Source organism: Echinops telfairi, unplaced genomic scaffold (assembly GCF_000313985.2).
Source record: "Echinops telfairi isolate 266 unplaced genomic scaffold, ASM31398v2 ScPeMD7_3;HRSCAF=10, whole genome shotgun sequence".
Taxonomy (NCBI): Eukaryota; Metazoa; Chordata; class Mammalia; order Afrosoricida; family Tenrecidae; genus Echinops; species Echinops telfairi.
Genome location: NW_022103899.1, coordinates 11,651,398 through 11,679,100, shown reverse-complemented (window position 1 = coordinate 11,679,100; position 27,703 = coordinate 11,651,398). Strand labels below are relative to the sequence as shown.

General features: G+C 38.5%; 1 protein-coding gene across 1 annotated transcript in view; it reads right to left on the bottom strand.

The window, feature by feature from the left end:
- The window catches only part of FSIP2 (fibrous sheath interacting protein 2), an 83,750-nt gene that overhangs the window by 27,177 nt on the left and 28,870 nt on the right, over positions 1 to 27,703 (bottom strand). The window contains exons 11-16 of the mRNA XM_045296519.1: positions 25,926 to 25,989; positions 24,165 to 24,222; positions 14,633 to 14,669; positions 9,861 to 12,578; positions 6,112 to 9,815; positions 3,593 to 6,063 (exon numbers count right to left, since the gene is read on the bottom strand). Of these exons, the coding sequence (XP_045152454.1) occupies positions 3,593 to 6,063; positions 6,112 to 9,815; positions 9,861 to 12,578; positions 14,633 to 14,669; positions 24,165 to 24,222; positions 25,926 to 25,989 (9,052 nt within the window). The remainder of the gene's footprint in view (positions 1 to 3,592; positions 6,064 to 6,111; positions 9,816 to 9,860; positions 12,579 to 14,632; positions 14,670 to 24,164; positions 24,223 to 25,925; positions 25,990 to 27,703) is intronic.

Sequence of the window (27,703 nt, the reverse complement as noted above, 5' to 3'; positions counted from 1 at the left end):
CAAGGAAATCCAATCAATACAGCTATAATTCAGCTTTATGCACCAACCGCAAAAGCTAATGATGAAGAAGTTGAAGCGTTCTAGCAATGACTTCAGTCATAAAATGATAAAAGATGCTGTCAAGATGCATTGATAATTATTGGTGATGGGAATGCAAAAAGTTGGAAACAAATAGGAAGGAACAATAATTGGAAAATATGGACTTGGATGGACTTGGTGGTAGAAACTAAGCTGGAGATCACGTGATAGAATTTTGCAAAACCAACAACTTATTCATAACAAACACCTCCTGCTAAAACCAGACCAGGGGCTGACTGTGGAACAGACTCAATTAGTTCTTACATGAGTTCAAGATAAACTGGGGGAAATTTTTAAAAGCCCATGAGAATCAAAATATGGCCTTAGGTCTATCCCACCTGAATTTTGAGAACATCTCAACAATAGATTTGATGCATTGTACATTAATGACAGAAGACCTGGGAGTGGGGAGGGGGGCAGGTGACACCAAGACCAGCATTCATGAAGAAAGCCAAAGGTAATTTAAAAGGTAGGAAGAAAGCAAAAGATCACAGTGGACCAGAAGAAACTGACTCGGCACTTAATTGTAGAGTAGCTAAAACAAATGGAAGAAAGGATGAAGTCAAAGAGCTGAATAGCAAATTTCAAAAGGAAGCTCGAGAAGACAGCGCCAAATTGTATAATGAAGTGTGCAAAGATTTAGGGTTGGGAAAAAGGAAAGGGGAGGAAATGCTCAGCATATCATAAACAGAACTGAAGAAAAATATTCAAGTCTCAAGTTGCAATCTTGAAAGCTTCTCTGGGCAAAATATTGTACGATGCAGGAAACCTAAAGAGAAGATGAATGAATACACTGAGCCACTGTTCCAAAAGGAACTCGTAGGCATTCCACCACTTCAGGAGATAGCACATGAGCAAGAATCAGTGGTGCTGAAGGAAGAAGTGCAAATGACAGTAAACGCATTAGCTGAAATCAAGGCTCCAGGAATTGATGGAATACCCACTGAAATGTTTCAACAAGCCGAAGAAGCACTGTGAGCCTGTACTCGTTTATGCCAGAACATTTGGAAAACAGGTACTTGGCCAATTGTAAGACATCCATATTTGTGGCCATTCCAAAGGAAACATGCCCCAACAGAATGTTCAGAATATAGATGAGTATCATTGATATCTCACACAAGTCAAATCTTGCTTAAGATCATCCAACAATGGTTGCAGCAGTATAGGGAATGCCGGAGGTTCAGGCTGGATTCAGAAGAGGATGTGGAACAAGGGATAGATCATTGAGGGTGTTAGATGAATCTTGGTTGAAAGCAGAGAATACCAAACAGATGATTTAATCGTGTTTCATCGACTGTGTGGGTCATCATAAACTATGGATAACCTTGAGAAGAATAGGAATTTCAGAAAACTTTATTGTACACAAGGAACCTGTACATGGATCAAGAAGCAGTTGTAGGAACAGTACAAGGACATACCGTATGGTTTAGAATTAGGAAAGATATGTTTCAAGGTTGTATCCTTTCACCATAATTATTCATTCTGTATGCTGCATCCAAGAGAAGTTGGATTGTATGAAGAAGAATGTGGCATCAGGACTGGGAGAAGGCTCGTTGACCACCTGCAATATACAGATGACCCAACTTTGCTTGCTGAAAGGGAGGGGGACTTGAAGCACACGCTGATGAAACTCAAGGATTCCAATCTTTCGTATGGGTTACAATTCAATGTAAAGAAGAACAAAATCCTCACACATGGCACCAATGTGTAACTTCATGATAATGGAGAAAGGGTTGCACTTGTCAATGATTTTGTATAGCTTGGAGCTGCAATCGATGCGCATGGAAGCAGCACTGAAGAGATCAAAAGACAACTCATGAGGTAAATCTGCTGCGCAAGACTTTCTCAGAGTATTGAACAGCAAGGGTCTTGCTTTGAGGATTTAGGTGCATCTGACTGAAGCCATGGTACTTTCATTTGCCTCATATGAATGTGAAATTTGGATTTTGAATAAAGAAGACAAGGGAAGAAGCCATACACTTGCATTGTGGTGTTGGAGAAAAATAATGGAAGTACCATAGACTGCTAAAAGGACAAACGGATCTGTGTTGGAAGAAGTAAGGCCGGAGTGCTCCTTAGAGGCAACGATGGCAATACTTCGTTTTACAAACTTTGGACACATTATCAGGAGAGACAAGTCCTTGGAAAATGACATCATGCTTGGTAAAGGGGTGGGGTGTATCAAAGGAAGGATAAGCCCTCAACCAGATAGGTAGACCCCATGGGAGCATCGATTGGCTCATGCATAGGAACCATTGTGAATATGGCGCAGGGCAGTGCAGTGTGCCACTGTATTATGCATAGAGTAGTTACTGGTTGGGCATAACCCAATGCATCTAACAACAATAACAACAGGATGCGGAATGATATAAGGCTTTGTGGAAGTCAGTGATTGTAAGCTGGTCTTCTAAGATCAGTTTGTGTTTAGTCATGTATAGGCGAAGAGGGTAAGAAAAAGTTTATTCTAAGTGAAAAAGAGCAAAATTACTGAAAGATTATGGAGATGGCTGAGAATACAAAATAGATTTGATTTTTTAAAAGAGCCAGTGATCAATGGAATAAAAAAATGGATCACTTGCTATTGTGCTATCTATTTGACTGTACCAGTGCACTGTGGTTTATAATCTTGTGGTAGCAGTGACGCAGATGTTTGCATTGAGTTCTCCGGAAGGTAAAGAACCTTCTTGTACAGGTGGTGAGGATCGATAGTAAATGTTCTACTAAATAATCAGTGTGTGATGTATCTGGACCAGTAATGCTGAAACTCACTAAAAATAGTTATGCATTTATATAATAATAAAATAAATTAATAACAAATAATATATAAAAATTATAAAATAACTCTTCATCCAGTTTAAACTACTACATTACTTATTGTTACACTGAATTTTATGAAATTAGAATAATCGATCTTTTTCGGCATGTATATTGTTTATGGTTTAATAATAAAGGCAAATCAGTATTTCCTGGGAAAATGATGCAAATGATCTTGTTTAAGAGTAGGTTTAAAGTATTAATGGAGTATTAATAGAGTATTAAATTAAAGGAACTAAATCTGAGTCATGGCATATCACATTCTTATAAAATGTGAGTGATGGAGGCTTGAGTTTTCAACTTTAAAAAGTTGAATTGATAACGTATTTAACTCTACAAGCATAGATTATGTCATTAGTAGTAACATAACAACAGCAACAAAATCTCAAAGGAACTCAAACCCAATGCTTAACCAAATCCATTTTCTCTCATCTGCAGATAGGGAAAAACTAGGCATCACCTCTCTCTCTTCTAGTTCAAACCATGCAAACGTTCAACTTCATGGGGTTTGTTTTGTTTTGTTGGTTTGCTTTTTTAGCATCCTGACAAATTAAAAAGTAATAAAGGCGTGCACCAAGGCCATCTTCAGAAAAATATTGAGTACAGTGCCTTGGAGAGAAGGTAAATTTTTTATTCTTAATCATTGACTTTCCTCCCTAAGTATTTCCTCTTTGTTTAGTGTGGTTTATCTAATTCTTACCTCTAGTTTCAACATTCTTGAAATGCGTGATCACAGATCTGGTGACGTGTCTTGCTATCAAATAAATTTCATTTGGACCAAGTTCATGATCAGCAAAAGCAATGACTTCAAGGTCTTCCAGAGATCTTATTCTCTTTATCTTCACGGAATTTTGTTTCCATTTTTGCAATAAAGGGAAATCTCTGCTGGCTTCAGGGTTTTCGTAGTCCTCGTCTACCATGCAGCTAATATTTTTATCCCACGTTCTAAGCAAATTTTCCTCCTCAGTTGCTTCTTCCTCAGGTATTCCAGACAGAGGGCTTTGATGAGACATGAAAAATGGTTTCATTGTTTCCATGCTTTCATCAGTGTGTGGTTGAGTGTGTGGTTGACTTGGAAAGCCAAAACTTGACAGGACAGTATTGACGATGTTTTCTGCAGCTAAGCATATTTTGAGTGGAGAAACACTTCTCTCAATTTGTGTTGACTCCTCAACTGGTTGTAGGTTTTTATAATGAAATGCTCCTGGACTTCCTCTTTTCTCTTTTTCTATGAAAGACATGGCTTGCTTTAATGCTGTTTCTGTAGATTCATTTGCTTTCTTAAACAGTTTATTTAAGACACTGTCTTCGGGGACAGTGTTATTTCCTCTCATGACTTGATCATAATAGACGTAGCTGTGACTTTGTTCTGTGTTTCTAGAGAATGATAATGTTGTATTTGAATCAAACTGTTCCACTAACTCTGAGCTTTGAATTGTGTTTCCAACAAATCTGACATATGTGGGTTGATTCGATGAAGGCCTATACTTTTTCTTCTTATCATCCTCTGAATAAGACTCCACGCAAGGTGCACTGACCTGTGGAGGGTTATTCCTGAAACTAGTTTCCTTTAAATCTGATGTGGACATTTTCATATTTCTTGACAATTCAACCTGATTAACAATGTAGACATTATCAACCCCTTGGAACATATTTTCTTTTGGAAGATTTTCTATCAAAGACCGATTGAAATTTGAACATTGGTCTATCAGCGTGCCAATGATTTCACTGGCTATAATGTTCTCTTTCAGTAAACTATCCGAAGCTGGTTCCTCTTGGCTTATTTCTTTGTCTAGCTTGTCCTTAATTATACCAAGCATGTCACTGATAATATTAGTAGCATATGTAAGTAACTCTGAGTGGAATCTATGAACCTGTAGAAAAATATTCTCTACATTTTCCTGTGAAATAATAGCACTTGACCTAGGTTCATCAGAAAATTTTCCCACTGGTTGTAATTTTGGCCACATCTTTTTGCTTAATAGTCTCTGTTGGACAGGAAAAAAGCTTTCTATAGGCATTTTCACTATTTCAGAAAATTCATATTTAGAGATATGTTTAAATTGCAAGTCCACAAATGACTCTAACATGTTTAAAACCCTTTCAGCAATCTCTCGAACAATTCGATGGCTATAGTCCAAAGAATTTCGGTCTTTAGACATGATGTTTTCGATTGATACATTGCCAAGTAGGTGTTTGGTTGGAGAACTGTGCTTTGTCTTAGCACTGATTTGCTCTTTCCCGCTTGCTGGAGTGTCTTTACTCTCTGAAATGGACATCTGGGTCAAGAAGCACATTTGTAATTTTTCAAACAGCATTTCCACAATTTCCCTTGCAAACATCTTAATTTGTGCTCTGAAGTCTGCAGTTCTCTTAGAAGCTTCTTGAGAATTGCCATTGAACCTGCTTTCGCTGGTCTCAAGAGGTGGCAAATTTAAAAGTGAAACAGAATACTCTAATTCTTTTGCTTTTATCGAAATTTCAGTTAAAATGGTCTCAGCTACCATCAATAGCTGAAATGTTTCATTATCGGGGTCGTTTGATTCTATCTGCCATTTATCAAACATTTTTTTAAATATACCTTCTTTCGGGAAAATCTGTTCCAGCTGAGAAGACACGTTCTCTAAGAAGAAGCACGCCTGTGGTTTGCCACGGAAGTCTGCGCCTAAACACGCTCGGGAAAGTTTGAGATCATCCAGATGTGAAGCTTTGATTGGACGAGTCAAGTGCTGGTTCTTTGTGGCACGTAATCCTTGCAAAACCGCACTAACTATTCCACTTGCTGCCATGATTTGGTCCAATGGCAAAGCTTTTGTATTTACTATTGCTTGATCTTGTTTAAACTTTTCAAATTCTTTCACAATTGTTTCTAGAATGCTACATGTTATGTTTTGGGAGTAGCCTTTTAATTCTGAAGTGGGTAATTTAATTTCTAGTATGTTTTTGGCATCTCCACTTGACAGGCTATGCGGCAATCCAATGACAGTTTTGGATCGGCTGCATCTTGGAGTACTGTCTCCAGGAGAGAGCTTTGTCTTATTCTTGACCTTAGCTCCACTAGGTCTTGGGTGTGATTTCATCCTAAATTTAGATAGCGAGGTCATTTTTGATCTTGCTTTTAAATTCGCTTTAAGATCAGGTTTAGGGCCATCTTTAGGACTAACTTTGTAACTGTGTAATCTTTGAGAGTATATGCCATTAGAACAAGCTTCCAGGGACCTGATATCTTCTAGATGCTGGGAAGCAAACGTTTTGATTTTATTGAGAACCATTTGGAATAAATCTTTTCCCACTTGCAGTGGAGGACCTTGCCAAAAAGTATTTTCCAGAAAGGAGACATTTTGACTGCTTTCACGAGGATCCATCTGTGGTATAGCATATCTAGGGAGAGCACTTTCCTGGCCGGCTTGTCTAGTTCTCCCAAAGCATGATGGTTTCAGTGGTAATCCATAACGGTTGTCAGATGGTGCTGCCCATTTAGGACTTTCATGTAAGCATTTCACAACTACCGAGTGTATTCCTTCCAAAACGTCTTCAACTATGTCAGTTGCTACTCTGTTAATACTTGATTGGAAAGAGTTTTTTTGAGTCGTGTCTGATGTTTGAACTTTAGAATTCGATTCAAGGTCCAGGGTTTCTTTGTTTGGAGACAAACGGCCTTTGGCTTTCATGACTCTTTGAGACACCTTCTTTAATACTTCTTCTACGGTACAGATCAATTCCATTTTCTCTTTCTTTCTTGGTTCTTCGTTTCTCATAAATATTTCTTCCAAAATCATTCTCTGGTTTTCTTCTTCCGATGTTATTTGTTGTTTTCCTACTAGGTAAGTTGCAAATAGAGATAATTCAGAATTAGTGTCCTTTTTTTCTCCCGACTGGATTTCATTTGATATAGTTAGTGGTGAAACCAACTTAGTGTTCTTTTTGGGATAAAAACTAATTTCCTTTGCTGATCTTTTGCTATATAAAATCTTTAAGATACTGTTGACAACTTCACTCACAATAATGTTTTCTTGTAATGAAATCCTGTTTGGATATGAACACATCCTTTGGATTTCTAGATCTACATCTATTTTAATAAGCTTCAAAATGACAGAGGCAATGATGTCAGCATATTCCTTAAGGCAAGCTTGTGACAAATGAATTGTGGGCCTAAGGTTTTTTCTGTAACTGGCAAATGTAGAATCTGTGAACTGCTGGCTGAAAATGGTTCCACCTGATTCCACCTGGCTGGACTCACCAAAGACTCTGTCATCTAGTTGACAGTTTTCCAGTTCTGGGCTAACGACCACCTTTTCTTTTGGCTGGAAAGCGAGAATAATTAAAGAGTCTATTCTATCTGTGGCAAAAGATTCCAACATATTGAAAATAGTTTTAGTAATGATGTTAGCGTTTTCTGCACATGGGTCAGGGGCACGTTTCCTGCTGTCTTCTTTCGCAACTACAGTTATCTTCTTATCAGCAGCACACGACGACTTCACATTTCCTGAACATCGAAACTTTTCTGTATTTATTTCCTGGTCAGTGTCTGTAATGACACGTTGTTGACACTCCACATTTGGAGGCATATCGCAAATAGTCAGGGATGATCTTTCAGGAACAGAAGACTCTGTATTTATGCCAAGCATAACAACAGCACTATTGAGATTATTAAGGACAATATCCACAATATCATTTGATATCATAATAACATCTGATTTAGGAACTGAAAGTTTTGGAATAGCTTTACTTGAACTCTCGGTGAGCATTTCAGAATTTGTTTCTGAATATTTACCATCAGTATTACATTTCAAAGTAGCTATGGCAAGGGTGAGATTGTTTTGATCCAGTGTTTTTTCATAAATATCACTTAAGATGTTTTCTATAGTATCCTGCAGTTGGAATTTAAGTATTTTTCGATATTCAGTCTTATTGAACAACTTCTCCATAATACTTTCTTGCTGATCTGAATCAATTTCCTTCTTAGAATGGATTTTCTCATACCTCCCTTTCGAAGATACAATAGCTAACACTGTATTAACAACTTGACTTGCAATACTTTCAGAAACGGTGATCTGATGTGTCGAGACAGGGCTTTCCACTTCTTTATCTAATTCATGTTTGAGTCCTTGTAATATTTTCCGCGCCACTTCTGTTGCATAACTATTTAATTTAGACAAAGGTAGTTGACACACGGTGTGGGTTTTTACTGTCCCAATTTGACCCACCGAGGAAGAGAAAAAGCTCTCATCAGAACAGGGATCCTTGGTTGAAAACACTTGACTGAATGCATCCTTATCTTGCTGCATAGGTAGAATGGTAAAACTAAGTTGGGAACAGAAAAGAGATTTTACTTTGGAAGTAGCAAAAGTTTCTAAATTTGTTAATACTGCCTGTACAATCTCTTCAATCACATTTACTTTGGCATCGCCATCCATGCTGAACCCAGTGCATGGGTGAAGAGCGCATGGATTTCCGTCCAGCATGGGAACGGAAGACTTTCCTCCACTTGTGTGCTCGTGGAAAGAGACGTTTGCTGAAAAGGTGATAGTTCTATAGCTCTTTTCACTTGCATTTCTCTCTGATACAGCAGCTGAATAAAGTTTATGAAACACAGTCCTGATTACGTCATCAGTAACACTGGTTACGTCTGCTTCCGACACCAAAGGATCCATCATCTCATCTCTGGGTTGGCCGGAAGTTTGAGGAACTCTTTCGTCAACATTGTGCAGAATGCTCCTTAAATGAGATTGGGGGAAAGGAAGCATGTATACTTGATTGATGAAAGCATTGTGAAATATTTCATTCAAAATATTTTTTATAATAGGCACAATTGGAGATGTCTGTGGTTCTCTGAGTTCCACTTCTATTTTGTTCAAGGCTTTTTCTAGAGCCCGCTGCGTACGAGAATCGGATTCACTCTCTTGCGCTGGGGGTGGCCTTGCTTCCCGGTCTTCATCCTCCTTACATTCAGCATCCTCTCGAAATGCATCTGATTCAGCTCCTCCAGGGAGATGATTTCCATAGGTTGGCCTGTATCGATAAGTTTCGATTCCTTTCTCTTCTTCAGATCCAATTTCACTTTGAAAAACGTCTGAGGATACTGCGTCTAAAATCAAATCAATGGTTTCTGTTAGCATGTGCTTCTCAGGCGGTGGCCTTTTTACATCTGTCCCCAGATCTAAGGAGCTCTCATTTAATTCTGTTTGAATAGCCGTCAGAAGTGCATTTGATAAGTTCTTTGCGTGTATGTATAAAGCAGACTGCAGTAGCTCTTCATTTATGTCTGTGGAAACACTGGTATCCTCAAAGCCCCAGTCCATCTTACTGGTTTTTTTATTTCCATCATTAGTAGTTCCAAGAGTCTCTAAATTTCCATTGGCAAATCTTTCCAATTTATCAAAGACCATATTGAGAATATCTGAAGCCACAGCTTTCAGGTGTTTTGGATTTTCTTCTACTCTGTGGCCTGCTTTGGAAGCAACAGAATCCGTTTTTGCCCTATTTTTAGGCATCTCTTTGTTACTTTTCTGAAACATATTGGACACAAATTGGGAGATAATGTCAGTGCACTTGGCCATTTCCTCAATAATTGAAGAAAATGAAAGGCTGTCGATATCAAGATACCCTGAGACAGTTTTAAATCCAGAGGTTGCAAAATTGTCTGTGTCAATAGCACATAATTTTGCAATGATAGATTCCAAAATTGTCTTGGAAATCAGCTGAATGTCGGACTGCAACGCGTTGGTTGTTTGCGGAGTCTCGTCCGTCTTCTCTCTGTTTTGCTTATTGCAGGAGAGGTGAGCATGCGCATGGGCTCCGACAAGCTTGCATAGCATTTCATAGAGGGTTTCCCCGATGCGGTCCAACACTTGCAACCTGGCATTTTCTTTGAGGTCATTTTCACTGTGGTGAGTGCATGAAATGCCCAAATATTGGTGAGTCTCGGGGGACATTCCCTCATGCACACCACAAAGGTGCGTGCAAACAGATCGTTTATCCTGCCTACTTGGCAACATATTTTGTTTATCAAAGCAGTGAGGTCTGTATGAAGTAGCAGGTCTTGGCTTCTTATCTGTAGGGAGTAGACTATTACTTTGATCTTCGCTTTGACTTGATAACATATCACAAATGCACGTTAATAAGGGACTTGTCATAATGTCATCACTAAGACTTGTGACAAGAGATTCCGATTTCTTATCACTGCCAGTACACACTCCTTTATCTGTTAGGGATTTGGAAGTGTCTACCTCCCTGGGATTTAGATGTTTCTTACTGAATTCCGGTTCATTTTGTATAGCACGCAAAACAATGTTTACCACTTTAGCTGTGTAATCACTGAGCTGAGATCTCAACGAAGATGGCTTGGTCGGGGAAGATTTGAAGCCCATTTGCAATTTTGGACAGACAAATGACTTCAGTTTCTTCACAACGGTACTGACAATTTTATCGTTAATGCTATCTAGAGATTCAGAATCCCTTTCCCCAGATGCTAACGAGGAAGGCTTTGCATGACGACTTGAAGATAAACATTTCATTTTCTTTTCACTGTCAAACCATATTTGTAATGGCTTTTTAGTCGGTGCATTTGGGGCCGTGTGAGAGGTGTCAGAATTATCTCGAAACGTTTGATGGACTGACGATGAGATGGAATCTTCAATGGTCTTAGTGATGCAGTTCGAAGCCGTATAAAGAATATTTAACACAGCCTCTGTTATTTCTTCAGTCATCGTCCTGATTTCTGACACAGAGAACATCTGGTCCATCCATTCTTGATGTGACACCCCAGGTGGTTTTCTTGTGGCAAAAACTGAAGCTTCTTTGCCTATTTTCCTATCTAACGGGCCAGGAGGAAAAGAAGATATGTCGGTGAGCATTTCTGTTAAAATACTTTTCACAAGTTTTTCACACGTTTTTTGTATTTGATGCGTTTGTTTTGGGCTGAAAACCGAAACGTCTTTATGCAAGTAGGATTTGCCCCATAAATTATCCTCATTCTTAAAAGATGGGGAATCGAGCTTTAAGCCGCAATCACCAAATACATCGTTGCCCTGGGAAGGGGGATTTCTAGGGACTTTAGTTTTTGTTCTGTATTCAAAGCAAGTGTTTCTGTTTTTAAAGGAACGATCAGGAGTCTGTTTTTGTAAGTTTGCTCTTTCATCTTGGAAAGATGACTCAAGGACGTTTTTCACCATTTTGTCTATTTCTTCATTCTCATCTTCAGGGTAAAGAACCATGCCAGGAACATTGATAGGTGAAAATGGCTTTCCAGACCTCTGCCCGCTAGTTGGTCTGGTTCCGAGGAATCTGTACCTTTCATCAGTGTTAGAAGGATGGCGTGTTCTGCGCGGTTTATTCTTTTGAGCCCCTGGCTTGACTGACTGTGGGTGGAGCTCAGCGAAGATATTATCGAGCAGCTGAAGGAGTAGCACTGTTTCTTCAGAGGCAACCAGTCTCTCGTTGTTAAGTTCGTTTTGTACATAACCTAATATAGCACTGACTGCTTCCTCTATATAACCAACCAAAGAGGACTTGGAAAACATCTTTGACACTAAATTTTGTATTTCTTCTTTGACCATTAACTTGGCGGCGTCCGGTTCAGTGTGAGGTTTCTTTTGGTCAACTCTTTGATGGAACATGGCTGGTGAGTCTGTCAGCGGCGGCTGAGGGGACTGCTTACGTTGGTTCTCCAGATGCGGGAGTTCCTTTTGCCTGCACGAGGCCAGGGCCATGAGCTTTTCTACAATAGAATGCACCATCTCCTCGGCAACGTTGCACATGGGCTCCACGGAACGCGGCGGGGGCGCTTCCAGAGGTTTGTCATCCGATGATGTGAACTGTTCTCCCCCGGTTGAGTCCGGGTGAGTATGTACTGACAGGTCTTCTTCGGAAAAGATTTCGCCACATTTTTTCTCGACTGCAGACTGTAGCTTCTCAAGCATGTTGTCCACAATCTCCCCAGCTACAGAGCAGATGTCAACATTGGAGAGCAAGTCTGTATTGCGAGCTTCAGCTCGGTCAACAAAGACTTCAGCAGTCACAGAAGAAAGCGAAGGGATGGCGTGCGTTAAGTCAGCCATGAGTTCCTGCAAGACGCTCTCTAAAATCAATTCCGTTTCTCCTTTTAAATGACATTTAAAATTAACGAAAACATTCTTTAAATTCTTGATCTCGTGTATGGCTTTGGCTCTGTGATCAGAAATGGATGGATTCTCGAAGCTGTCTGTCGCCGTGGTAGCATCCTTAGATATCCTTGTGCTTGTTTCCGACGAGGCCAACAGGTGACTATCAGACTTGCAGCTTCTGAGTCGAGGGTACCCATAGATCATTCTGGAGTTGCTATACTTAAAGTCGGAGGTCCCGGGCTGCCTTTTCCTGTGATAGGTTTTTTCCACAAAGGTGCTTTCCAGGCGAGCAGAAGGCACATCGGGCGGCCTCCCTGACATGTTCGTTGACAATGTGTAGGGTTCCGTCTGGAACGTCTTCGTGGTGGCAGATGTATAGCTTCCATACGTAAAGCCCTCGCTGCAAGTGCTGCAGAAGCTCGAGCTCTCGGAAGAGAGGACCGAGTCCTCAGACACGGGGCACGTGCTTTGGCGCAGCCTCTCTTCGTACTTTGTGATGGCTGGGTACAATATACTTGTCACTGTAGCCACTACCCACGTCATTACGTTCTGAATGATGCTATGCAGTTCTTCACAGGTGACCTGGAAAAGAGAGAGACCAGGCTAAAGAGAAAACCATGTAACATTTTATTCTGAGATATTTGATTGTTTTGTACTCGGTAATACATAGCTTGAATAACATCATGGCTTTGAAATCAGAAGATAGAAATATAGTCTCTTTAATGGTTTAGATAAATTTAGTTGGTTTACTCTGTGCTGTGGCAAAAATACCTTTTTTGGAAAACATATTGTTTTAGTATTTATTGCTGGTGGTAAAAAAATTTGGCGTCAAAAGAAAAATCACATTGCTATGTAAGCATACAGCAAACAAGTACTTTGAATGAAAAAGTGAGGTGTTATGATCCAGTCATTTTTCAAAAGCAGTGCTAAGTTACTTTAATAAACTCTTTATCAAGACGGATGCAGTCGAATAGAAAGTTGCCTTCGGAGGCATTTGTCTAGCTGGACTGCAGAAGGGGAAGTGAACCCTAACTGGTCTCCCCATTGCTGTGGTGGGAGTGAACTTCTGGTCTGTAGACACATTCTTTATTTTTTTGCAGCTTATTGTTAAGCAACAATGAAACTCCTGCTCTAGGAGAATTTAGTAGTTTTTGTAACCAACAGAATGTTATTAGCACAAACTGACGTAGATGGGAAGATTGTAGCAAAGACAGATCATAAATGGGAAGAACAAATTACTTTAGATAGGAAATAAGCCCCACTTTAATCATAGGAGTCAGAGTGCCGAGCAAGGGTGAACAATCAGGAAGCTAGAGGACCAGGTTTCTTCAGTGGTCAGTGGTACTGTCGAAGATGAAAAGACAGACCTGTCCCGTTCTAGACAACTCTAATTCCATTGTGCAAATATAGTTTGGATTTACACACAAAATAACTTGTCTATAATAAAATAGATTATTATCTTTAACACAAATAATTGGCAGCAGAACCAAAAAGGGGGATATAATAAGCACGAGTTGACAACAAGATTCCTGTAATGGAAGTTGTCTTTAAGTTGTTCAGGCCCGAGACCAATCTCGAAGTGAAGATAACACCTTACTCTATATGTGACTCATTTAGGACTATAAAAAGACAAATTGTTTTTGTTTCGTTCTAATTCCAAAGCTTCCTGATAATATGTTCACCTATTGTAGCGATAGTGGTTATTGGTTTGGGAAACATATTTTGGAATGACAGGGCATACATACTTATTTTACATAACCACATCCTACATCAAACTTTTCTAAGAGTAAAATGAACATTAAGAGAGAAAGCAATTATTCCAAACTTACTCCAACATATATAAAGAAATTAATTTAACATATAGCATTTTTCTTCTTACCGGAGATAGTAAGCGACAGACATATGACTCCTAGAATAGGTATGAGTTTCCAACTTTCATATATGAAATAGGGGACGGTCCTATAGTTTTCAATGTGGTGTAATATTTTTTAAAAAAAATCTTATTCTTAAATTGATTTCATTTTAATACTAACTGAAGAATAACCTCTTGAACATGCCTTCAGATTTGCTACATATTCTCTGTAGTCCTCAGTGTGAAAAGCTAAGTAGAATGTCTCCTGCTGCCTTCAGCCCCTTGTGCCAACCTGTCTAGTTCTAGAGTCTAATGCTGAAGTTCCTAAAACACGTCCACTTAGCGTGTCTGCTGTGAGTCTCACCTGGTTGACAGATGCCTTCTTAACTGACCTTCCTATGTGGTCCGGTCCTTTTCACAAAAACATTATCAGCAATATATCCAAGTATCCTGGCTCACCTGTAGCTGAGTTCACCAAGTCTGAAAGGCATGCCCCTTAAATGGCTTCCCATGATCAAATCAACTTTTAGGTTGACAGCTAGGTTCCCTAACAACTCCCCATCCCATTTCTATCTCCATAGACCCCTTGCCTGAGAGCCAAGCTTAAGTTTTTGATAATAGCTTCTGACCTCTGCAATCTCAAGAAAACACGAAAAAGTGAGAGGGGAAATGACTTAATACAAATAAATGATTACTCATGATATGAATCATATTTTTTCTATTATGACATATTAGAAAATTATTATTGATATGTTACTTTATCATTAGGGTGTATGATACATACTTTCCTGGGCAAGCAATCATGGTGGAGGTTCTGTTGCCTGAAAAACCAAGAAAGGTAGAACACTTAGTTATTACTTAAGATCTAGAGTTTTTGTAATGATCTCTAAAAGGGCTAATGACTGAATCAGTTTCTTCTCTCAATATTTAGTAGTCTCCATACATAAACTCAAAATGAATAATAAACTGATTTTTGTCTAACTACCTTATTTCATCTATTTTTGAAATAATGTCCTTATAATAGAAGTTTGTGCTCTACTGCTCAGATAAATAGAATATACCTGTTACACGAAGACTATATGTAGCTGATAGTTCTACATCTAACTTCCCTTACCATGACTGTGGCTTTGTAGTTTACTTGGAAAGACAGGAGGTTGGGTCAGGGGTGTGGCTCCTTCAGTCTGCTAAAGGGCACCCTGGGGTAGCAAGATGTCTGACCCAAATTTTCTGATGGTAGTTTACTAAGCCCTCAAATTTCCTAATAATCCTACCCCAACACCGCCCCACATCCTGCAGTAGGGAGAGAATATGTGGATGATTATCCAATAACTGTGAATGAAAATCATGAATTTCTAGCCATTCAATACTAAAATTTACTACCAATGGGCATCTTTTCCTGTATATGGTAAAATTCTCCTATGTGTTAAAATTGGGGTCATTTTTATTACCTATTAAACAAAAGTTTTAAAATGGCTGGATTATGACACATGAAAGAATAATTCAAACATGATAGTATATATAAAATAGTTAATAAAACAACTAAGATTTTAATTCTAAATTATTTTCACTCACATTTACGAACATGGATACTTTGCTTGCCTTGATCCTACTTTATTATTTTTTAATAGTTTTATTGGCTTTTAACTCACCTATCAAACAATTTAATCACTCAACATATTAAAGAGAGTTGTGCTATCCTCACCCACAATCAATTTCAGGCATTTTCTTCTAATATTTATTCTTTTTAACTTCTCATATCCCCCAATCTCCTTTGCCACACCCTCAGATAGTTACTGATCCAGTTACCGTCTCTATAGCCTTACCTAGTCTGGGTTCCCGATCCAAAAAAATCATACAAAACACAAATAAGGAAACAACCACAAATGCAACAAAACCGAGCATATTGACATTCCATCTTCATTCTCCCTTAGTGTGCAATATACCTTATTCATGTTTACGTCTATCCTCAAAGCAGAACATGTTATTTTGAGAAACAGTTGAACTGAGAATCACATCTTCCTCATGACCAAAAAGAAAACTTCACTGACTTTACCCCAGAAATGAGCTGGGTAACAATAGTCCATACTTGGACTAGTATCTCTTCTTATTTGCAACCTAGACAACGAAACCTAGTATTCATGATAGATTCTTTATACTTCAAATTATTAGTTCATTATTCTGGTTTCATAACTGTCTTCTTCAAGATATTTTGAAATCTAAGCCTACCAATTCATTTTGCTACGCTTTCTTTTCTATTGCATGCCACAGAAATAAAGTGGAACTCAACGATTCATATATTCATTGATGCCTGTTTTCAGCAGGCTTTCTGACCTAAAAGCCTGCACTTAGATAAAAGCAAAAAGCAAAACATAAGACAAAAACTTATTAAATAAAGGAGATATGGATCTTTGTGAAAGACTACAAATCTGATGTGATAATCAGATAAAGAACATCAGTTAAAATGGATAATACAGTAAGGAGATATGAAAATTCACTCCTCTATCAACTGCAGGAAGGAATAAGGAAACTCTTCAAAATAAGTTTTCTCTCAGAACTCTGGAAAATATTGAAGATGTATATCATTTCTGAGTATTTATTTAAGAAAAACAGGGAAATCTTGGGAGGAACCACTCAGTTCCATGGTGTTTAACCGTACCTTGTTGTAATCTCCTCTTCGCAATCACAGTGGAAAAGCTGAATGTCACTGAAAAGGGCAGACCAGTTCTGAAGCATCTTTAAAACCTCATCCCCAGAAGTGTTTTCCCAGATCATTATTTAACTTGTCTGATAACTCCCTGGAAGACTCCAGTTGTAAGACTGCATTCCTGTGACCTGACTCTCAGCTCATCAGTAATGACTTTTCCATGGGGGTATCTGTCAAAAATACTCCAGGGAATTGTATAACTTTATGTCTGCCTTAACCAATAGACGCTAGTTGGAGCAACCAATAGACTAAGCAGAAAGCTGAAAAGGAAATTTTGGGGAAACGAGATGTCCATAGGGGCTTTGGAAGGATCTAGCCTATTTTTAGGAATACTGAAAATAATACCATATATAGGGATGTGTAGGTCCAATGTTGTATTACCCATAATTGGGAAAGATTTGGAAGCAGGAGGATAAGCTAAGGCAGAGTTAATTGTAAACCACCAGGATGAGTGTTTACGGATATCCCTACATACACACAGAGCCCATTAGCAAAGGCTCTTCTTAGATGTTCTCAATTTGGTTCCAATTCATAGCAACCTAGGTACAAAAGAAGGAAACGCTGGCTGGCCCTGCACTCTCCTCACAATTGTCCTTATGTTTGCCCATTGTTGCAGCCACTGTGTCAATCCACCTTGCTGAGAGTCTTTGGTTTTTTCATTGCCTCTCTACTATACCAAGGATAATGTCCTTTTCTTAGGACTGGTGTATCCTGATAACATATCCAAAATACACGAAAGGGGATTTCACCATCCTTGCTTTCAAGGAGCACTAGAACTGTCCTTCCTCCAAGACAGGTTTGTTTGCTCGTTTGACAGTCCATGTGACGTTCATACTCTTTGCCGGAACCATACTTTAAGTGCCTTGGTCCTTCTTTGGTCTTTCTCATTCAATGTCCGTCTTTCACATGCATATTAAATGAGTGAAAATACCATGGCTCAAGTCAGATGCATCTTAGTTCTCAAAGTAACAATCCTTCCTTCAACACTTTAAGGAGATCTTGTGTTGCAGATTTTGCCAATGCAATGCAACATTTGAACAAGGAAAGTTATTAACCAGTTGAGTATACTCCAGCTCACAGTGATTCCACATGTGTCTGAGTAGAACTGCCACATAGAGAATTTTCCATGGATATTGAGTGAAATAGAAACTCAATAGCGAAAAATCAATTAGGCCTAAAGCTACTGTTAAGAAATCAAAATGTTAACAAAATCCCTCATGAACTCTTCCAATAAAAGAGAGAAGTACACTTGGAAACCCATCAACCTATCCTTTAGGTCTAGTATCACGCTAAGTACCATTGAGTCTAGGGTTACCCTACTCACTAAATCTAGGAAAGAAGTTGTTCCAGGATAGACGTACAGCTCAAGATAATGGAATTGAGATGAAAGAAATAAAGCCATTTGATTATTGGTATTCGATTTTTGATGGGTCCCAAGAAAATTCATTTTTTTAACAAATAGTGTCTGGACAAGTGTATATCAACATGCAAAAGAATGAAGTTAGGTCCCTATCTGACAACATATACAAAAATAAATAAATAAAATGGGTCCACTAACTAAATGCAACAGCAAAAGCCTGTAAAACTTATAGAAAAAAGCCCATAAGTGCATATCATTATAACTGAGTTAGGTGATGGCTTCTTAGTCAGTTAGTATGACATATAAAGTACAGGTGACCAAAGGAAAAACATACACTGGACTTTAAAAAAATGTTTTTGCTTCAAAAGATACTAGAAAGAATATGAAGGGAACCCTCAGAGCAAAAGGGGAAACATTCCAATCAAACGAGGGCTTCAAATATTCATGGACATTTTTGATCTACACGAACTTTTGAAGTCTTTTCATGTATCTAAGAATTTAATATCTAAAGTATATAAAGCACTCTCAAAATTCAATAATATAGAAACAAACCAAATAAAATATAGGGAAATATTTAAATATATATAAATCTCTAAAGAACACATGAAGATGACCAGTAAGCACATGCATATATGCTCAATATCATTAGTCCTTGAGGAATTACACATGAAGATTACATTGAGATGCCACCACACAACTACAAGGATGGCTATAATAAAAAGGATCAATAATACAAATGTTGACAAGGACGTGTAGAAATTGGCGCCCACGTGCATTACAAATAGGAATGAGAAATCATGTGCAGAGACTTTGGAAAACTATTTGATGATTCCTCAGAAAGTTAAACATAGAATTACGATCTGAATCACCCACTCCATTCCTAGGTAGATACATTGATACTTATTGGTGACTGGGACGTACAAGTTGGAAAGGAAAGACGGAGGAGTAGCTGGAGAATACAGCTGGGCTCCTGGTGACAGCATTCTCCAAGACTAATGTTTTTGTAAAGATATTTTTAAAACAACACAAGCGGCAACCGTGCACATAGACTTCCCTAAATGGAATACACAAGAATCACATGGACTTTCTCTGCTGATGACATTGAAGCTCAAGGTCAGCCACCAAAATGAGACCAGGGGCTCACTGTGGAATAGACTCTCAATTGTTCATAGGGAAGGTCGGGTTGATGTTTAATAAAATTAAACCAAGTCTATGAGAGCCAGTATATGACCTTGAGTATATCCCACCCAAACTTAGACAACATCTCAAGACTGAATTTGACTTATTGAACACAAATGACAAAACATTGATGAGCTATGGGATAATACCTAGAACTAGAACAGCACTCATGAAGAGAGCATTGCCACGGAAAAGGCAACACAGAAAGAAAAAGGAAAGTGGATGTCAGAAGAGACTGAACCTTGCTCTTGCATGCAGAGTAGCTAAAGTAAATCGAAGCATTGGTGAAGTGAAAGACATCAACAGAAAATGTCAAAGTGTAGCTTGAGAAACAAAGTATTATAAGGACATGTGAAAAGACCTGGAGTTAGAAAACTAAAAAGAACACATTAACAGAAACTGAAATTATAGAAGAAAATATTAAAGCCTCAATTTGCAATAGTACAGGATTTTATGAATAAATCTTTGATGACACAGGAAACGTTCACTGTACCAAAAAAGTACTGGGTCACATTCATCCTTCATCTATGTCAAGAGGTAGCATATGACCGAGAGTTAGGGGTACTGAAGGAAGAATTCTAAACTGTGCTAAAGGCATCTTTATCCACCTGATACTGAATTTCCAGCTCGGGGTTATGTCTGTGCTATATGTGTCTTTTGCATTAGTAGTATAAAAACAGCGAACTCAGTGATGAGCACGAAGGGGGCTGGAGGGTGGAACAGAAGTGATAGTCCCACAGTAGTCTCGTGAGCCATGGAGTAGAATTAGAACAAGACAGATGTAATGTTGATGTGTCAGATTCAGATAAGAAAGTATGACTAGCTCTCTATTTTGTTTGTGCTCTGACTCCATATTAGGTAAAGGGATATTAAAATTATGATATTTTAGGGGAAGGGTGGTAAAGGCCCCTGAACATACAGAGTTAATTAGCAAGGTATTTAATGAAGCAGTATCTAAAACATTTCCTATAAAGTGATTGAAATAACTCTAATTCTGATACAGCGAGATGAAGAAGCAATAATTAACATTTTATGAGCCCTCTCTACTCATTGTTCTAAAGAGGCAAGCAAGTGATATTTTAAATAAATGAACTGTTTATTAGTCATGGTCTGTGCTTTCTTCCATCTCTCCCAATTGATTTTAACTGGATTAGTCATTTTTCTACATTGTGCCATATTATGTATTCTGTGACTCTTCAGGATGTTAGACAAGCTGGCATCATAAAGTCAAGAGTCTTCCTCGGGGAGGCTTGGTCTAAATATATCAATGCTATTTGCACCTACATAATTCAACCACCATCACTGTCTGTCAGTTTGTTTTACTGCGGTGACTTGTGTTGCTGTGAAGCTAGAAGCAATATAACCAGTGTTTCAAATACCAGCAGAGTCATCCAAAGTGAACACATTTCAGCAGCATTTCCAGACTAAGAACAGACTAGGAAAAAGGAATAGGATGCCTACTTCATGGGATTTAGCCATGAAACACTTTATGGACAGAGGTGAAATATTTTCAGATACTGAAAACTTCATGAAACTAAGCAGAGCACTGGCAGCGCTAGAGATGAGCCCGTCAGGTCAGAAGTCACTGAAAATACAACCCAGGAGGGGTGGCCTTCTCAAAGTCGGGTCAAGTGTATTAATGTGATGGAGGGAAGCCTGTGTGGGGAAAGCCCTTGGGAACTTCATTTGCTGATGGGGCATGACTCAAAATGAGAATAAAAAAGCTGCAAATATTAATAATCAGAACTTGGAATGTATAAAGTATAAATCAAGGAAAATTGGAAGTTGTAAAAAAATGAAATGGAACTCATAAAAATCACCCTTCTAGGCATTAATGAATGAGCTGAAATGGACTAGTATTGGCCACCATGAAACAGAAAATCATATGGTTTATGATTCTGAGAATTGCAATCGCCTTCAAAAGGTACATTTCAAGATCCATCTTGAAATACAATGCTGTCTGTGAGAGGATTAAATCTATCCCCATACAAAGAAATCTAATAAATATAACTGTTAATCAAATGTATGTACCAGCCATCAAAGCTGATGATGAAGAAATTGAAAAATTACACCAAATTCTTCAGCCTGAAGCTGATTGAACATGCAATAAAGATGTATTGATAATTTCTGGTATTGGAACGAGAAATTTGGAATCAGAGAGGAAGGAAGAGTAGTTGGAAAGTATGGCTTTGGTGAAAAAGGAAACCTGGGATCACATGATAGAATTTCAAAAAGCCCAGACCTTGAACTATTTACAGGCTTTTCTTTTTGTCGTTGGTTTTTGTTGCGATGGTTTTGTTTTCTTTTGTTTTGTTTTTCTTTGTCTTGTTTTGTGTGCATATTATTATCTCTGCAGGTCTATCTAGACAAGATAGGTGGGATAAACAATTTGGAGGAGAAAAGAACAGGACTGACAGTTCCAGGGGGATATGCAGGAGGGGGAGGCGGAGGAAAGGAAGTCGGTGTTAACAACCCCAGGAACAAGGGAACAACAAGTAATCCAAAATCGATAGCGAGGAGGGTGTTGGAGGTCTGCTAGGGCTTGATCAAGGGTAATGTAACTGATAGGAATTACTGAAACCCAAATGAAGGCTGAACAGGATAGTGGGACAAGAGGAAAGTAAAAGGAAATAAAGGAAAGAGCTAGGAGCCAAAGGACATTTATAGAGGTTTAAATATAGGCGTGTGCATATGTAAATATATATATATGATGGGGAAATAGATCTATGTGCATATATTTATAGGTTGTTTATTAAGGTAGCAAATGGAAAATGAGCCTTGACTCAAGTGTTCCCTCAATGCAAGAACATTTTGTTTTATTAAAGTGGCATTCCATGATGCTCACCTTCCCAACACGATTGCTGAAGACAAAGTGGCCAAGAAAGCTGATGGTGCCCGGCTATCAAAAGATATAGTGTTTGGGGTCTTAAAGGCTTGAAAATAAACAGCCATCTAGCTCAGAAGCAACAAAACCCACATGGAAGAAGCACACCAGCATGTGTGATCGCAAGATGTCGATAGGATCAGGTATCAGGCATCAAAGAACAAAAAATCATATCACTGTGAAGGAGGCTGTAGAACAAGGAACATCATATGCTGATGTCATATGAATCCTGGCTGAAAATTGAGAATACCAGAAAAATGTTTAGTTGTGTTTTATTGGCTATGCTAAGGCATTCGACTGCATGGATCCTAACACACTATGGATAGCCCAGGAAGAACGGACATACACTGTGCTCATGAAAATCCAGCACATGGATCAAGAGGTGATTGTGTAAACAGAATACAGGAATGTCGCATGGTTTAAAACCAGGAAAGGAATGCATCAGGGTAGCATCCTCTTACATGGGCAAATCATCAGAGAAGCTGGATATGATGAGGATATGACATCGGGTTTGGAGGAAGGCTTATTTGCAACCTGCAGTGTGCAGGTGACCCAACGTTGCTTGCTGCAAGTGAGGAGAACCTGAAGCACTTGCTGGTGAAGATCAAGGACTGACACCTTCAATGTGGATTGCAATTTAGAGTACAGAAGATAAAGATCTTCAGTATTGGATCATGGTAAATGGGAAAAGGTGTGACGTTGTAAGGACTTTGCCTTGCCTGGATCCACAATCAGTGCTCATGGAAGCAGCAGTCAAGGCATCAAAGGCCATATTGCACTGAGGAAATCTGCACCACAAGATCTATTTAAAGTGCTGCAAAGCAAGGATGTTACTTCGGGGACTAGGGTGCACCTGACCCATCCATAATATTGCCTATGAAAGAGTTAGAATTGAATAAGGAAGACGAGAAGAATCTAGCTATTTGAATCATGGTGCTAGAGAAAAGTATTAAAAGTACCACGGACAGCCAAAAGACCCAAACAAATCTGTTTTGGAAAAAGAACAGCCAGAATGTTCCTTAGATGCAACAATCACCAGACTTCATCCCTGGTGCTTTGGAGAGGTGTCAGGAGCCGTCCGTCCTGGAGAAGGACACCGTGCTCCCTGGTGCTTTAGAGAGGTGTCAAGAGCCGTCAGTCCTGGAGAAGGACACCATGCTTGATAGAGCAGTGGGCCAGCAAAAAAGAGGGATGCCTTAGACCAGATTAATTGGCACAGGGGCTGCATTAGGACAATTGTGAAGCTGGCATGGGATGTGGTAGTGTTTATTCTATTGTACATAGGGTTCCCACGAGTCCTAATCAATGTGAGGGCACCTGACAGCAACAATTCAGCCAATTTCAGGGCAACTGTGGCTTTATCCTGATGTTTTAAATCCCGTTTTTGATTGTTTGTGTTTTATCTTTTTAAGGTAATGGGTGTTTTTTCCAAACATAATAATTTTCTTCAGGGAGGGGAAAAAATGAGGACCTGATGCCAGGGGCTTAAGTGGAGAGCAGATATTTTGAGAATGATGAGGGCAATGAATGGACAAATGTGCTTTACACAATTGATGTATGTATGGATTGTGATAAGAGTTGTATGAGCCCCTAAAAGAACGATTAAAAATAATAATACTTTTCTTCATCATTTGAAGATCAGCAAAAAGAAATGTATCAACAGCATAGATGCTTGCTAAGACCTGAAGAATGAAAAATCCCCAGGCCTCTCGAATGGCTCTTATACAAAAATCTGGATTTTTCTGTCATTAGAGGTTAAGGATTTGGGTTACACTGCAAATAGCCTTTAGGAAAGAATAACAGATTGCCATTAATATTTCACAGTAAACTACCATATCACCCTTAGGAAAGAGATACATTCAAAAAACCTATTGAATGGCGAATGTTTCAGAGTGGGGGAAAGGCAAAAGAACAGACTTCAGATGCTGAGAAACAACGTGAGGAGGTGATGTCCTGGTGAAGTTATCTTTGTAAGTGGAATGAGGACCAGGACTAAAGGGGTAGCATAGAATCACGTGGGGAAGAGGAAGTGGGAGAACATGAATGATTAACTTGTCTACTTTAGAATACACATTTAGTCCTGAGAATTTAATACTATAGAATTAGAAACATGGAGAACTAGAGCAATGTAAGAAAACTAATTATTGAGACATAATTAATAATTACACATAAATTTCTTATATACTTACGTATATGAGGAGGCCCGAGAGGAGAAAATGCCATTGGATGTAGTGTGAGCCTGAGGTCCTATTTGTCAAAAAAGGAAAATTGTAATTAGTTTGCATCCATCTGTAGTCTTTTATAAAAGGGTAATTAGTTTTCATTAACAAATTTTTATTTCTACTCTCACTGCCTTATTTTTTTAAATGGCAGGAATTCATCCTCATTGCCTCAATAAATTCCAAAATTTTTAGTAAGGTACAGAATATTCCCTAACGTTTGACATTGATGTCTACCTCCAGAGGGCCATCTTTGGCTGAACTTCCGTATGACTGCTGTGAACCAAAGCCACAGAGAAACTCACAGTAATTAAGTAGATTAGAGCTCAAACAGTCTGAGACACTGACGCACACAAAGTTCCCTAGACTTATGATGTGTTCCTTATCTGTAGGACCTGGTTTTAGCTAGTTCCTTGTTTTGAAGCACCCCGCATCATCTTTCTTGCTCATCTTTTAAATCTTATTGAACCTGTCTTAAATCTATTCAAAAAAAATTCCTAGAAACTGTAAACAAATAGCCTTTCCCTGGAAGTGCTCCAAAAGCTTCTGTAAGACTTATGCTGCATTGTGATGATATATATTTCTTCTTTTTCCTTGAATAAGATATACATTCCAACAATATTCTTTGCATGTAGCATATGCTAAGTACTGAATAACATTTATTAATTGAATATATTATTTAATTCATATGTTTATTCAATATTCATTTATTGATCGGCCTAGCATTAATATCTTCCAATTAGAATATTTTATCAAAACTTATTTTGTATGTAATCTAACAAGATTCCACAATTAAACTTTCATAAATTCAGTTAGTGTTTGAAGTTGTAGTAATTGTAGTGAGATAAGATATACAAATGAATGAAAACTTTGGAAATAATAGCCAAAAACTCTTACATACTACTAGTGCATCAAGAAAAATCAAGAGTTATTAGTAAAACTCTAAATCTGATCCAAAATTAAAAACATGACATTATTTATCTAGTATTTAAAACCAATTCATGAATGTGGGAACTATTTTATGTATAATAGAAAAATGTTAATTTTTGGAATAAGTTTATTAAAAGGACAAACATAATCCCATTTATCTACATATGTCAAATATTATGCCATTAAAACATATTTAAGGCAAGTTCAAAAAATAGAAAATCACGCAGTGTTCTGTGGCGGGAATACTCGGTATCACAATGCATCAACTTGTCCTCGTAAATTCTTCCCTGACAACCATGTATAAACCTAGGCACTGTTGTTCCTATCCTTCCTCTTACGGTTACATGTGCACACACATACCTTTTTATATGCTACTCACTGTTACATTCCCAGTGGAACCCTTTACTGTCAAGTCTGTTCTGACTAGTGGTGGCGCCATGTTGCCAGAGTAGTACTGGGCGGCCTAGGGTTTTCCATAATGACCACTTGGGGGAGACCGCCAGGCCTTCCTGCCAATCACTGATGGGCGACTCAAACCACCAACATTTTGGTTGGTAGCCGATTGTGCTAACCATTTGCACCACCCACGATTCCCATCAGATTAGGTTGCAGTTACTGACATAGCTATCGCCCCACTGCAATGTAGATAGATGCCTTGGTCAGAAGCCATGCATTTTCTTTTGTGTGTGTTCAGTATCTAGATTATACCTGGCATGAAGCTGGAACTCCAAAAGAAATGTTTGTGCGAGGAATGAATTAGTAGTTTGTCTGATTTACTCAATAACCATCGCTGATATTTACCTGATTCAGAGAAGCAGCATGATTTCTTGGCTGTCCGTTCAGGCAAATCACCATTTCTTTCTTTCTGTATAATCCACAACAATAAAAAACAGACACATCTCTAAGTATTTTTCTGTAACTTACACATAAGGTGTTATTTTTATATGTAATATGCAAAAACATTTTTTAAAGATTCTAAGAATTTCTTTTAGAGGATAATTAATAAAAATTGACAGTACTTTTGTCTTTGCAGTAGCATGTGTGCAACGTCTCTACCTAAAGCAGTCCATTAGAAATCTCCTACCACTTGGGTTTTAACTGGCGGTTAGTCGTACAGGTGCCCTCTCCCTAGCATGTATCAAAATTTCAGGCTTCCAAAGGGCAAGTTGGTGTTCAGCACAAATTAAAGAACTGACACAGACTGGGCACACTATATCGCTCTTCTCAGGGTTAGTCAGTTCCCCGACACCATGTATAAGAACTTACTTTGAAAGATCTTTCTAAAGAGCAGTTTCAAGCCTGTACATTTTCTCTTATTTTTTTGCCAAAAAAAGTTAATAAGTGACATCCTGAAATTAGCTATCTGTGAAATTCACTATTTATGAGGAAGTTAGTCAACTTAATGGGATGAAAAACGTAAGCATTTTAATAAAGCCAACAACAGGAAAAAGCTTAAAGGGAACTGGAAAACCCAACAGACCTCTGTATATATGGTAGTAGTGCTCTCTGGATTTAGTCAGCAATTTAGCCTAGTCACATTATCGTTAGCTACACCCTAAATAAATAAAGAAAAAATGAACCAAAAAACACTGCCACTGAGTTAATTCTGACTCATAATGACCCAGTAAAAGTGGTTTTTGCAGGGGTAAATCTTTATGGGAGTATGGTACCTCATTTTTCTCTGTGGAGTGGCTGGTGGATTTGAAGCACTGACTTTTTGATTTGCAAGCCAGTACTTAACATGCTATGCCACACGGGTGTCATCAGATTAGTCTAGAGCAGCGGTTCTCAATCTGTGGGTCGCGACCCCTTTGGGGATTGAATGACCCTTTTACAGGGGTCGCCTAAGACCATCGGAAAACACATACTCTATTTCCAATGGTCTTAGGAACCAAGACACCGCCCCTCTATCCATCTCCAGGCGGGTCCACCCACATGCAGATACGCCCACATATGAGTACCTGGCATGAAGACTGTTACCCATGCTATACCATGCTTCAAGACAAAATTTCAGTGATTTGTAATTAGAAATAAATATTTCACAATATAGAATTTCATATTTTCGTGATTAATCAATATGCTTTCATTATGTTCAATTTGTAACAGTGAAAATACATCCTGCATATCAGCTATTTACATTGCGATTCATAACAGTAGCAAAATTACAGGTATGAAGTCGTAATGAAAACAGTTTTATGGTTGGGGGTCACCACAACATGAGGAACTGTATGAAAGTGTCGCAGCATTAGGAGAGTTGAGAACCACTGACACAGAGGGAGTCAAATCCAGTGAGTCATGTCTTTCCCCAGGCTGAATGCAGACTGTCAGAAGTACATTTTTTGACAGTGATGGGTTTTATACATGTTGCAAGAGAGGATATAACATGAATCACAATAAAAATGCTTATGATATTTCTCAAAATAAATTAGATATGTGACAATTGGGTGGCAAAGTTAATAATACACACATTACCTAAATCAAGTTAATATTCAGATTTAGACATTTTTCTTAATTCAGGAGGCTTTAAAAAAAATCATTTTATTAGGGGCTCATGCAACTCTTATCACAATCCATACATA